The following is a 14,398-nucleotide window of genomic DNA, read 5'->3' as shown; positions in this document are numbered from 1 at the left end:
AAGCACTGTCCTAAGCACTGGGGAGGATACAAGGTGACCAGGTTGTCCCACATGGGGCTCACAGTCTTCATCTCCATTTTCCAGATGAGGTCACTGAGGCCCAGAGAAGTGACTTGTCCAAAGTCACACAGCTGACTTTGGCGGAGCCGGGATTTGAACCCATGACCTCTGACTCCCAAGCCTGGGCTCTTTCCACGGAGCCACTCTGCTTCTATTGATGTCTGTCTCCCCCCTTCTAGACTGTGAGCCCGCTGTGGGCCAGGATTGTCTCTCTTTGTTGCTGAACTGGACTTCCCAAGCGCTTAGCATGGTGCTCTGCATGCAGTAAGCGCTCAATAAATACAATTGAATGAATGAATGAATGATTATGGGGCACTTACTACAGGCAGAGCACGGGGCTGTGGGCATGGAGCACTGAGATGCAGTGTAGCCTAATGGCTAAAGCCCAGGCCTGGGAGTTCAAAGGACCTGGGTTCTAATTCCCACTCCACTTGTCTGCTGCGGGACCTTGGGCGAGTCACTTCACTTCTCTGGGCCTCAGTTCCCTCATCTATAAAATGGGGATGAAGAATGTGAGTCCCATGTGGGACAGGGATTGTATACAACCTCATTAGCTTCTATCTGATTTTATTTAATGATGGTATTTATTAAGCACTTACTATGTGCAAAGCACTGTTCTAAGCGCTGGGGAGGTTACAAGGTGATCAGGTTGTCCCACGGGGGGCTCACAGTCTTCATCCCCATATTATTGGGTAGGGACCGTCTCAATATGTTGCCAACTTGTACTTCCCAAGCGCTTAGTACAGTGCTCTGCATGCAGTAAGCTCTCAATAAATACGACTGAATGAATGAATGAAAGAAATGTGATTGATTGACTGATTGATTGTATTAATTTCTGATATAACCTTGTTTTTCCTCTGGCTTGCCCCATTTGCCAGTAATTTTTGGGTGCCTCATCTGTTAGATCAGAGGCCTTCCCAGACTGAGCCCCCTCCTTCCCCTCCTCATCCCCCCTGCCTTACCTCCTTCCCCTCCCCACAATGTCAGTATATACGTGTATATGTTTGTACATATTTATTACTCTATTTATTTATTTTACTTGTACATATTTATTCTATTTATTTTATTTTGTTGTCCGTCTCCCCCTTCTAGACTGTGAGCCCGCTGTTGGGTAGGGACCGTCTCTAGATGTTGCCAACTTGTACTTCCCAAGCACTTAGTCCAGTGCTCTGCACACAGTAAGCGCTCAATAAATACAACTGGATGAATGAATGAATAACTGAGGCCCAGAGAAGTGAAGTGACTTGCTCAAAGTCACACAGAGCAGAGCCAGGATTTGAACCCATGACCTTTGACTCCAAAGCCCGGGCTCTTTCCACTGAGCCACACTGCTTTCCCTTCCCCGGCGCTTAGTACAAATCCTGGCACAGAGTAAACACTTGACAAATACCATTATTGTTATTATTATTATTATTATTATAATGTAATGTAATGTAATAATGGCATTTGTTAAGCGCTTACTATGTGCAAAGCACTGTTCTAAGCGCTGGGGGGATACAAGGTGATCAGGTTGTCCCACGTGGGGCTCACAGTCTTTATCCCCATTTTACAGATGAGGGAACTGAGGCTCAGAGAAGTTAAGTGACTTGCCCAAGGTCACACAGCAGGTATGTGGCAGAGCGGGGATTCGAACCCATGACCTCTGACTCCCAAGCCCGGGCTCTTTCCACTAAGCAACGCTGCTTCTCAATATAATATATATTATTATATAATGTTGACGAACTCTACCCTCATTCCACTCTGCTAAGATCCTACCATGACTGTCAGCGACCAAAAATCCAGCAAATGGTAAAGGCTGCCAAAACGCCTCGTCTCTACAGCTGGGGGAATTGCCACTGGCAAGTAGAGAAACATTTGGCAAGTAGAGAAGCAGTGTGGACTAGTGGCTAGACCCCTGACCTGGGAATAATAATTCTTATGGTATTTGTTAGGGGCTGTTCTAAGCGCTGTTCATTCATTCATCTGTATTCGTAGAGAAACAGCGTGGCTCAGTGGAAAGAGCCCGGGCTTGGGAGTCGGAGGTCACGGGTTCTAATCCCGGCTCCACCACTTGTCTTCTGTGTGACTTTGTGCAAGTCACTTCACTTCTCTGGGCCTCAGTTCCCCCATCTGTAAATTGGGGGTGAAGACTGTGAGCCCCACGTGGGACAACCTGATCACCTTGTAAATAATAATAATGATAATAATAATTTTGGTATTTGTTAAACGCTTACTATGTGCCAAGCACTGTTCTAAGCGCTGGGGGGGGAGACACAAGGTAATCAGGTTGTCCCACTTGGGGCTCACAGTCTTAATCCCCATTTTCCAGATGAGGGAACTGAGGCACAGAGAAGCTAAGTGCCTTGCCCAAAGTCACACGGCTGATAAGTGGCGGAAACGGGATTAGAACCCATGACCTGGGTGGAATGAGCCCGGGCTTTGGAGTCGGAGGTCATGGGTTCAAATCCTGACTCTGCCAATTGTCAGCTGGGTGACTTTGGGCAAGTCACTTCACTTCTCTGGGTCTCAGTTACCTTTTCATTCGTTCATCCAATCGTATTTATTGAGCACTTACTGTGAGCAGAGCACTGTACTAAGCGCTTGGGAAGTACAAATTGGCAACATATACCTCATCTGTAAAATGGGGATTGAGACTGTGAGCCCAACGTGGGACAACCTGATCACCTTCTAACCTCCCTAGCGCTTAGAACAGTGCTTTGTACATAGTAAGCACTTAATAAATGCCATCGTCATCATTATTATTAAGTGCTTAGTACAGTGCTCTGCACACAGTAAGCGCTCAATAAATACGATTGATGATGACCTCTGAATCCCAAGCCTGTGCTCTTTCCATTGAGCCACGCTGCTTCTCTGTATCCTCCCCAGAGCTTAGAACAGTGCTTCGCACATAGTAAGCGCTTAACAAATAACTGTTCTTTCGTCCCGGCCTGGCCTGTTCCCGCTGGGCACCGGGCGTTACGAGCCTGGAGGTGGACGGGGGCGGCCCGTGAGCTCTTTGCCCACCTCAACTGGCTCCATTCATTCATTCAAACATATTTACTGAGCGCTTACTGTGTGCAGAGCACTGTACTAAGCGCTTGGGAAGTACAAGTCGGCAACATCTAGAGACGGTCCCTACCCGACAATGGGCTCACAGTCTAGAAAGGGGAGACAGACAACAAAAAGTCACTTCACTTCTCCGGGCCTCAGTTCCCTCATCTGTAAAATGGGGATGAAGACTGTGAGCCCCACATGGGACAATCTGATTACCTTGTATCTACCCCAGCGCTTAGAACAGTGCTTGGCACATAGTAAGCGCTTAACAAATACCAACATTAAAAAAAAAAAAACCAAAACGCGTAGACAGGTGTCAAAATCGTCAGAACAAATAGAATTAAAGCTATGTGCACATCATTAACAAAATTAATGGAATAGTAAATATGTGCAAGTAAACTAAATAGAGTAATAAATCTGTACAAATATATACAGGTGCCGTGGGGAGGGGAAGGAGGTAGGGCGGGGGGGATGGGGAGGAGGAGAGGAAAAAGGGGGCTCAGCTTGGGAAGGCCTACTTTTTCATTCATTCATTCAATCGTATTTATTGAGCACTTACTGTGTGCAGAGCACTGGACTAAGCGCTTGGGAAGTACAAGTTGGCAACATATAGAGACGGTCCCTACCCAACAGTGGGCTCACAGCCTCCTGGAAGAGGTGAGCTCTCAGTAGGGCTTTGAAGGGAGGAAGAGAGCTAGCTTGGAAGATGTGCGGAGGGAGGCCATTCCGGAAGGACGTGGGCTGGGGGTCGATGGTGGGACGGGCGAGAACGAGGCCCATTCATTCATTCATTCATTCAGTCGCATTTATTGAGCGCTTACTGTGTGCAGAGCACTGGACTAAGCGCTTGGGAAGTCCAAGTTGGCAACATATAGAGACGGTCCCTACCCAACAGTGGGCTCACAGTCTAGAAGGGGGAGACAGACGACAAAACAAAACATATTAACAAAAGAAAATAAATAGAATATGTACAAATAAAATAAAGAAAGAAATAGGCCCAGTGAGGAGGTGAGTGGTGGCAGAGGAGCGGAGGGTGCGGGCTGGGCTGGACAAGGACAGAAGGGAGGGGAGGGAGGAGGGGGCCAGGGCCCACTGTTGGGTAGGGACTGTCTCTATGTGTTGCCAATTTGTACTTCCCAAGCGCTTAGTACAGTGCTCTGCACATAGTAAGCGCTCAATAAATACGATTGATTGATTGATTGATTGATGGATGGATGGACAGCCTGGAAGCCCAGGGTGAGGAGTTTTTGCTTGATGCGTAGGTTGGCAGGCAGCCACTGGAGATTTTTGAGGAGGGGAGTAACATGCCCAGAGCGTTTCTGCACAAAGATGATCCGGGCAGCAGAGTGAATAATAATAATAATAATAATAATAATAATAATAACATTTATTAAGCGCTTACTCTGTGCAAAGCACTGTTCCAAGCGCTGGGGAGGTTACCAGGTTATCAGGTTGTCCCACGGGGGGCTCACAGTCTTCATCCCCATTTCACAGATGAGGTAAGTGGCAGAGCCGGGATTTGAACCCGTGACTTCTGACTCCAAAGCCCGGGCTCTTTCCACTGAGCCACGCTGCTTCAGTGCAATATAGACTGAAGTGGGGAGAGACACTGCCAGGGCTAGAATCCAGGCGTCCCAAACTCCCAGAGCCGGGTTCTTTCCTCCGGACTGTGGTTGCCGACTTGGACTTCCCAAGCGCTTAGTCCAGTGCTCTGCACACAGTAAGCGCTCAATAGATACGATTGAATGAATGAATGAATGAATGAATGGTGGGCAGTGCCAGGACTAGAAGCCAGGCGTCCTGACGCCGGGAATCACCCTCTTTCCCACATAATTGTGGGAAGCAGAGCTGGGACCAGAATCCAGGTGTCCTGCTTTCCAGATCCCTACTCTTTGCCGACTTGTCCTTCCCAAGCGCTTAGTCCAGTGCTCTGCACACAGTAAGCGCTCAATAAATATGATTGAATGAATGAATACAATACAGTATTCGGGATCCCTGCCCTCAAGGAGTTTAAAGTATATTGCATGCTGCTTAGGGGAAGCAGCCTTGGCTCAGTGGAAAGAGCCCGGGCTTGGGAGTCGGAGGTCATGGGTTCGAAACCCGGCTCCGCCACTCGTCAGCTGTGTGACCTTGGGCAAGTCACTTCACTTCTCTGGGCCTCAGTTACCTCATCTGGAAAATGGGGATTAAAACTGTGAGCCCCCCGTGGGACAACCTGATCACCTTGTAGCCTCCCCAGGGCTTAGAACAGTGCTTTGCACATAGTAAGCGCTTAATACTATTATTATTATTATTATTATTATTATTATTACTATTATTATTATTATCTGGGCCTCTGTTACCTCATCTGCAAAATGGGGATAAAGACTGTGAGCCCCATGTGGGACAACCTGATCACCTTGTAGCCTCCCCAGTGCTTAGAACAGTGTTTTGCACATAGTAAGCGCTTAACAAATGCCATCATTATTATTATTATTATTATTATTATTATTATTATTCTCTGGGCCTCTGTTACTTCATCTGCAAAATGGGGATTAAGGCTGTGAGCCCCACGTGGGACAACCTGATCACCTTGTAGCCTCCCCAGCGCTTAGAACAGTGCTTTGCACATAGTAAGCGCTTAACAAATACCATCATTATTATTATTATTATTCTCTGGGCCTCTGTTACCTCATCTGCAAAATGGGGATGAAGACTGTGAGCTCCCCGTGGGACAACCTGATCACCTTGTATCCCCGCTTAGAACAGAGCTTCGCACATAGTAAGCGCTTAAATACCACCATTATTATTATTATTATGAAGAGCACTGTACTGAACTCATGGGAGAGTATAACAGAGTAAGTATTCACAATCCCTGCCCTCAAGGAGCTTGCAGTCTTTTGTATGCAGAACACTGTACTGAGCGCTTGGGAGAATACAACAGAATCAGAAGCTACAAAATCCCTACCCTCAAGGAGTTTACAGTCTCCGGTGCTCACAGCATTGCACTGAGCACTTGGGAGAGCACAATAGAGTTAACAGATACACTCCTTTGTTCAATCGTATTTATTGAGCGCTTACTGTGTGCAGAGCACTGGACTAAGCGCTTGGGAAGTACAATTCAGCAAGAAATAGGGACAATCCCTGCTCACAAAGGGCTCACATTCCTTGCCCTCGGGAACTTACAGTCTGCTGTGTGCAGAGCACTGTTCTGAGCACTTCGGAAAACACCAGAGGAGTTTACAGTTTAACGAAGATGTACGTAAGTACATTTTCACGATTTGTTTTGCCTGTCTCCCCCTCTAGACTGTACGCTCCTGATGGGCAGGTAACTTGCCTACCAACTCTGTTCATTCAATCGTATTTATTGAGCACTTACTGTGTGCAGAGCACTGGACTAAGCGCTTGAATACAACTCTGTTGTATTGTAGCCTCCCAACTGCTCTGTACAGTGCTCTGCCCATGCTAGACTTTAAGCTTCCTGAAGGCAGGGATCATGTCTGCTAAAAATTGTGATATTTGTTAAGCGCTTACAATGTGCCAGGCTCTGTACTAAGTGCCAGGGTGGATGCAAGCAAACCGGGCTGGGCACCGTCCTTGTCCCACAGCTAATTGGCAGAGCCGGGATTCGAACCCATGACCTCTGGCTCCCAAACCCGGGCTCTTTCCACTGAGCCACGCCGCTTCTCTAGTACTGCTTCTTGAAACAGTGTGGCTCAGTGGAAAGAGCCCAGGCTTTGGAGTCAGAGATCACGGGTTCGAATCCCGGCTCCGCCACATGTCTGCTGTGTGACCTTGGGCAAGTCACTTCACTTCTCTGAGCCTCAGTTCCCTCATCTGGAAAATGGGGATGAAGACTGTGAGCCCCACGTGGGACAACCTGATCGCCTTGTATCCCCCCGCCAGCGATTAGAACAGTGCTTTGCACATAGTAAGCGCTTAACAAATACCATCATCATTATTATTATTTACATATCATGTTCTAATAATAATAATGGTGGCATTTGTTAAGCGCTCACTATGTGCCAGGCACTGTACGAAGCGCTGGGGTGGATACAAGCAAATCGGGTTAGACACAGTCCCTGTTCCAAGGGGCTCACGGCCTCTATCCCCATTTTCCAGATGAGGGAACTGACGCCCAGAGAAGTGAGTTGCCCAAGGCCACACAGCAGACAAGTGGAGGAGCAGGATTAGAACCCAGGACCGCCTGACTCCCGAGCTGTAGCCACTATGCCATGCTGCCTGGAATTTCCATTAATGCCTGTCTCCCTCTCTAGACTGTCAGCTCCTTGTGGGAGGGGGGGCCAATCAATCAATCAATCGTATTTATTGAGCGCTTACTGTGTGCAGAGCACTGGACTAAGCGCTTGGGAAGTCCAAGTCGGCAACATCTAGAGACGGTCCCAACCGAACAACAGGGAGACAGAGAACAAAACAAAACATGTGGACGGGTGTCAAGTCGTCAGAAGTCATGGGTTCAAATCCCGGCTCTGCCACTTATCAGCTGTGTGACTTTGGGCAAGTCCCTTGATGATGATGATGATGGCATTTGTTAAGCCCGCTGTTGGGTAGGGACCGTCTCTATATGTTGCCAACTTGTACTTCCCAAGCGCTTGGTACGGTGCTCTGCACACAGTAAGCGCTCAATAAATACGATTGAATGAATGAATGAATGCAAAGCATTGTTCTAAGCACTGGAGAGGATACAAGGTGATCAGGTTGTCCCACCTGGGGCTCCCAGTCTTCATCCCCATTTCCCAGATGAGGTCACTGAGGCCCAGAGAAGTGAAGTGACTTGCCCAAGGTCACACAGCTGACAGGCGGCGGAGCCGGGATTTGAACCCAAGCCGGGGCTCTTTCCACTGAGCCACGCTGTTTCTCATGCCTCAGTGACCTCATCTGTTTAATGGGGATTATGACTGTGAACCCCACTGTGGGACAACCTGATCACCTTGTAACCTCCCCAGTGCTTAGAACAGTGCTTTGCTCATAGTAAATATATAATATTATATATTAAATATAATATATAAAAATATAATATAATATTAAATATAATATATTACCATTTTAATACTAATTAATAATAATAATAAATGCCAGTGATTGACGAAGAGAAGGCATGAGTGGGTCAAACCCCTCAGGAAAGTTTGGGGTTCCTCTGGAGCTCTGAGCCCGGCTTGGCACCCGACAGGGAGAAGGCCCCGGCTTTGCCCACGCTCAGGGCAAGGGACCACCCTCAATCAATCAATCGATCAATCGTATTTATTGAGCGCTTACTGTGTGCAGAGCACTGTACTAAGCGCTTGGGAAGTCCAAGTTGGCAACATACAGAGATGGTCCCTACCCAACAGTGGGCTCACAGTCTAGAAGGGGGAGACAGACAACAAAACCAAACATACTAACAAAATAAAATAAATAAAATAGATATGTACAAGTAAAATAGAGTAATAAATATGTACAATCATATATCCCTATATCCAGGTGCTGTGCGGAAGGGAAGGAGGTAAGATGGGGGGGATGGAGGGGGGACGAGGGGGAGAGGAAGGAGGGGGCTCAGTGTGGGAAGGCCTCCCCCCATGGGCCGGGGGCAACTTGGGCAACTCTTCCCTGCCCTCCCCCCGACTCATTTTCCCCAACTTCGGCCCAGGAATAGACCGGGCTATGAAGAGCAACCCCTCCCCCAAGCTCCCAAACCCTCTGCTGTGTGACCTTGGGCAGGTCGCATCACATCTCTGGGCCTCATCACTGGAAACAACAATAATAATAATGATGATGATGGTATTTGTTCAGCGCTTACGATGCGCAGAGCACCGTTCTAAGTGCTGGGGAGGTTACAAGGGTGATCGGGTTGTCTCACGGGGGGCTCACAGTCTTCATCCCCATTTTCCAGATGAGGGAACTGAGGCCCAGAGAATAATAATAGTAATAATGATGGCACTTATTAAGCGCTTCCTATGTGCCCAGAACTGTTCTAAGCGCTGAGGAGGTTACAAGGTGATCAGGTTGTCCCACGGGGGGCTCCCAGTCTCAGCCCCCATTTGACAGATGAGGGAACCTTCTAGACTGTGAGCCCGTTGTTGGGTAGGGACCGTCTCTATATGCTGCTGACTTGGACTTCCCAAGCGCTTAGTCCAGTGCTTCTAAGCGCTTAATAATTATCATTATTAATTATTATTATTATTACTACTACTACTACTACTACTGCTACTACAGGGCACGGCAGGACCCAGGCGTACCCCGCCTCCAGACCGGAGCTGGAGTACGCGCTTGAGGGGACCGGTGCTCAGTGCTTAGAACAGTGCTTGGCACGTAGTAAGCACTTAACAAATACCATCATCATTATTATTATTATTATTATTAATTGTTATTATTACTACTACTGCTACTACAGGGCAGGGCAGGACCCAGGCATCCCCCACCTCCAGACCGGAGCTGGCGTACGCACTTGAAGGGATCAATGCTCAGCGCTTAAAACGGTGCTTGGCACATAGTAAGCGCTTAACAAATACCACCATCATCATCATCATTATTATTATTACTATTCATTCATTCAATCGTATTTATTGAGCGCTTACTATGTGCAGAGCACTGTACTGAGCGCTTGGGAGGTCCAAGTTGGCAACATCTAGAGACAGTCCCTACCCAACAGCGGGCTCACAGGCTAGAAGGGGGAGACAGACAACAAAACTAAACTTAAAACGGTGCTTGGCACATAGTAAGCGCTTAACAAATACCATCATTATTATTATTATTATTATTATTATTAATTATTATTATTACTACTACTGCTACTACAGGGCAGGGCAGGACCCAGGTGTCCCCCACCTCCAGACTGGAGCTGGAGTACGCACTTGAGGGGACCGGTGCTCAGCTCTTAGAACAACGGTCACGGTCTTGGGTTCAAATCCCGGCTCCACCAATTGTCAGCCGGGTGACTTTGGGCAGGTCACTTCACTTCTCTGGGCCTCAGTTCCCTCATCTGTGAAATGGGGATGAAGACTGTGAGCCCCACGTGGGACAACCTAATCACCTTGTAACCTCTCCGGCGCTTAGAACAGTGCTTTGCACATAGTAAGCGCTTAATAAATGCCATTATTATTATTAACAGTGCTTGGCACGTAGTAAGCGCTTAATAAATAGCATCATCATCAGCATCACCTCCCCACAGGCCGACAGAAAGGGGCAGTGGGGGCGTGGAAGAGGGGAGGAGTGGAGTAGGGGGAAATCCCCCTGCTCCTGCAGACGTGGCTCTGCTCCTCCATGGATCGCCACCCATCAAGCAGTCCATCAGTGGTACTTATTGAGCGCTTACTCTGTGCACAGCATTCATTCATTCAATCGTATAGTAATAATAATAATAATAATAATAATAATGTTGGCATTTCTTAAGCGCTTACTATGTGCCAAGCACTGTTCTAAGCGCTTCCCCTCCCCACAGCACCTGTATATATGTATGTACGTATTTATTACTCTATTTATTTTATTTGTCCATATTTATTCTATTGATTTTCTTTTGTTAATAGGTTTTGTTTTGTTGCCTGTCTCCCCCTTCTACACTGGGAGCCCGCTGTTGGGTAGGGACCGTCTCTACATGTTGCCAACTTGGCCTTCCCAAGCACTTAGTACAGCGCTCTGCACATAGTAAGCGCTCAATAAATATGATTGAATGAATGAATGAATGGGGGGGGGGAAATACCCGTGGGACAACCTGATCACCTTGTAACCTCCCCAGTGCTTAGAACAGTGCTTGACACATAGTAAGCGCTTAATAAATGAATGAATGAATGAATGAATGGGGGGGGGGAAAATACCCGTGGGACAACCTGATCACCTTGTAACCTCCCCAGCGCTTAGAACAGTGCTTGACACATAGTAAGCGCTTAAGAAATGCCATCATTATTATTATTATTACAAGGTAATCAAGGTTGTCCCACGGGGGGCTCCCAGTCTTCATCCCCATTTTACAGAGGAGGGAACTGAGGCCCAGAGAAGTGAAGTGACTGGCCCAAAGTCACACAGCTGACAAACAGTAAGCGCTCAATAAATACGATTGAATGAATGAATGAATGAAGGGGCAGAGCGGCATTCGAACCCATGGCCTCGGACTCCCAAACCCGGGCTCTTTCCACTGAACCACGCTGCTTCTCACTTATTGAGCACTTACTGTGTGCAGAGCACTGTACTAAGCACTTGGGAAATACCAATCGGGACTGAACTCAGTGCCTGGTTGTCATCGATCCACCCCCACGGGATCCCCCATAATAATAATAATAATAATAATAATAATAATAATAATAATAATAATAAATATTTTTAAGCGCTTACTAGGTGCCACACACTGTACTAAGCGCTGGGGTGGATGCCAGCAGACCAGATTGGAACCAATCTCTGTCCCACGTGGGGCTCACAGTCTCGATCCCCATTTTACAGAGGAGGGAACTGAGGTCCAGGGTCATGGGTTCTAATTTTGCCTCTGCCACACATCTGCTGTGGGGCTTTGGGCGAGACACTTGACTTCTCTGGGCCTCAGTTCCCTCCTCTGTAAAATGGGGATGAAGGCTGTGAGCCCCACGGGGGACAACCTGATCACCTTGTATCTACCCCAGCGCTTTAGGACAGTGCTTGGCACATAATAATGATGGTATTTGTTAAGCGCCTACTCTGTGCCAAGCACTGTTTTAAGCGCTGGGCAAATACCATAATAATAATAATAATAATGATGGTATTTGTTAAGCGCTTACTACGTACCAATCCCTGTTCTAAGCACTGGGGAGGATACAAGGTGATCAGGTTGTCCCACTTGGGACTCACAGTCTTCATCCCCATTTTCCAGATGAGGTCACTGAGGCCCAGAGAAGTGAAGCGACTTGCCCAAAGTCACACAGCAGACAAGGGGCGGAGCCGAGATTAGAACCCATGACCTCTGACTCCCAAGCCCGGGCTCTGAGCCACGCTGCTTCTCTGTACTTAGCCAGCGCTTTGCACATGGTAAGCGCTTAACAAATACCATCATTATTAATAATAATAACGGCACTTATTAAGCGCTTACTATGTGCCAAGCACTGTTCTAAGCGCTGGGGAGGTTACAAGGCGATCAGGTTGTCCCACAGGAGGCTCAATCTTCATCCCCATTGTACAGATGAGGGAACTGAGGCCCAGAGAAGTGAAGTGACTTGCCCAAAGTCACCCCAGCCTGACAATTGGCAGTCGGAATTCGAACCCATGACCTCTGACTCCAAAGCCCGGGCTCTTTCCACTGAGTCACGATGCTTCTCTGTACTAAGCCAGGGCTTTGCACGTAGTAACTGCATCATTATTATTACTTCCCAAGCGCTTAGTACAGTGCTCTGCACACAGTAAGCGCTCAGTACATATGACTGAATGAAAGAATGAATCTATCCTCTTCTTCTCATCAGAGATACACCGTGGCTCAGTGGAAAAAGCCCGGGCTCTGGAGTCAGAGGTCGTGGGTTCAAATCCCAGCTCTGCCACTTGTTAGCTGTGTGACTTTGGGCAAGTCACTTCACTTCTCTGGGCCTCAGTTACCTCATCTGTAAAATGGTGATGAAGACTGTGAGCCCCCCGTGGGACAACCTGATCACCTTGTAACCTCCCCAGCGCTTAGAATAGTGCTTGGCACATAGTAAGTGCTTAATAAATGCCATCATCATTATTATTATTATTATCATCATCATCATCATATAGTGAGATACACCGTGGCTCAGAGGAAAGAGCCCGGGCTTTCGAGTCAGAGGTCGTGGGTTCAAATCCCGGCTCTGCCAATTGTCAGCTGGGTGACTTTGGGCAAGTCACTTCACTTCTCTGGGCCTCAGTTCCCTCATCTGGAAAATGGGGATGAAGACTGTGAGCCCCCCGTGGGACAACCTGATCACCTTGTAAACCCCCCCCCCAGCGCTTAGAACAGTGCTTGGCACATAGTATACGCTTAATAAATACCATCATTATTATTATTATCATCATCATCATATAGTGAGATACGCCGTGGCTCGGTGGAAAAAGCTCGGGCTTTGGAGTCAGAGATCGTGGGTTCAAATCCCGGCTCTGCCAATTGTCAGCTGGGTGACTTTGGGCAAGTCACTTCACTAGGCCTCAGTTCCCTCATCTGTAAAATGGGGGTGAAGACTGTGAGCCCCCCGTGGGACAACCTGATCACCTTGTAACCCCCCACCCCCCCCGCCACCAGCGCTTAGAACAGTTATTGGAACATAGTAAACGCTTAATAAATACCATCATTATTATTATTATTATTATTATTATCATCATCATCATCATATAGTGAGATACGTCGTGGCTCAGTGGAAAAAGCCCGGGCTTTGGAGTCAGAGATCATGGGTTCGAGTCCCGGCTCTGCCAATTCTCAGCTGTGTGACTTTGGGCAAATCACTTCACTAGGCCTCAGTTCCCTCATCTGGAAAATGGGGATGAAGACTGTGAGCCCCACGTGGGACAACCTGATCACCTTGTAAACCCCCCCCCCCCCCCCCCCCAGCGCTTAGAACAGTGCTTGGCACATAGTAAGCGCTTAATAAATGCCATCATTATTCTATACCAGATATACAGCAGCGTGGCTCAGTGGAAAGAGCCCGGGCTTTGGAGTCAGAGGTCATGGGTTCGAATCCCGACTCCACCACATGCCTGCTGTGTGACCTTGGGCAAGTCACTTCGCTTCTCTGAGCCTCAGTTCCCTCGTCCGTAAAATGGGGATTGAGACTGTGAGCCCCCCGTGGGACCACCTGATCACCTTGTATCATCACCAATCGTATTTATTGAGCGCTTACTGTGTGCAGAGCACTGTACTAAGCGCTTGGGAAGTCCAAATTGGCAACATATAGAGACAGTCCCTACCCAACAGGGGGCTCACAGTCTAAAAGTTGTATCCCCCCCAGCGCTTAGAACAGTGCTCTGCACATAGTAAGCGCTTAACAAATGTCATCACCATCATATACCAGAATTATAAGGGTTCTCAGAGGGCTTGGAGGGGCAGGGGAGGGGGGAGCGTGCTAAGCGCCTCCCCCAGTACCTTCTGCACTTGGTCATGGTTGAGCTCGGTGAAGAAGTAAGCCAGCAGGTGGGAGGCGATCATCTTCCCGGGGACAGTCGGGGAGCGCTAAGCACTGCGCGGAGCGCTGAGCAGGGGCGGGCGCGACGGAGGCCTTGCCTTCCAAATCCCCCTCGGGGAGGCCAGACAACCCCTCCTCTCTTTCCCCGGCAGAAATCGGCTTAGTCCAGTCCTCCGGACGCTTAATACAATCCTCAGGACGCTTAATACAGTCCTCTGGGCACGTGGTAGAACTCCGGACGCTTA

At 48.1% G+C, this 14,398-nt stretch overlaps 1 protein-coding gene across 1 annotated transcript in view; it reads right to left on the bottom strand.

The window, feature by feature from the left end:
• The window catches only part of LOC119928684 (hexokinase-2), a 132,486-nt gene extending 118,310 nt beyond the window's left edge, over positions 1 to 14,176 (bottom strand). The window contains exon 1 of the mRNA XM_038747161.1: positions 14,114 to 14,176. Coding sequence (XP_038603089.1) covers positions 14,114 to 14,176 — 63 coding nt within the window. The remainder of the gene's footprint in view (positions 1 to 14,113) is intronic.
• Positions 14,177 to 14,398: the final 222 nt, after the last annotated feature.

Source organism: Tachyglossus aculeatus, chromosome 5 (assembly GCF_015852505.1).
Source record: "Tachyglossus aculeatus isolate mTacAcu1 chromosome 5, mTacAcu1.pri, whole genome shotgun sequence".
In the NCBI taxonomy this organism is placed as follows: domain Eukaryota; kingdom Metazoa; phylum Chordata; class Mammalia; order Monotremata; family Tachyglossidae; genus Tachyglossus; species Tachyglossus aculeatus.
Note: the sequence above shows the minus strand (reverse complement) of the source record. Positions and strands in the feature narration are given on the sequence as shown.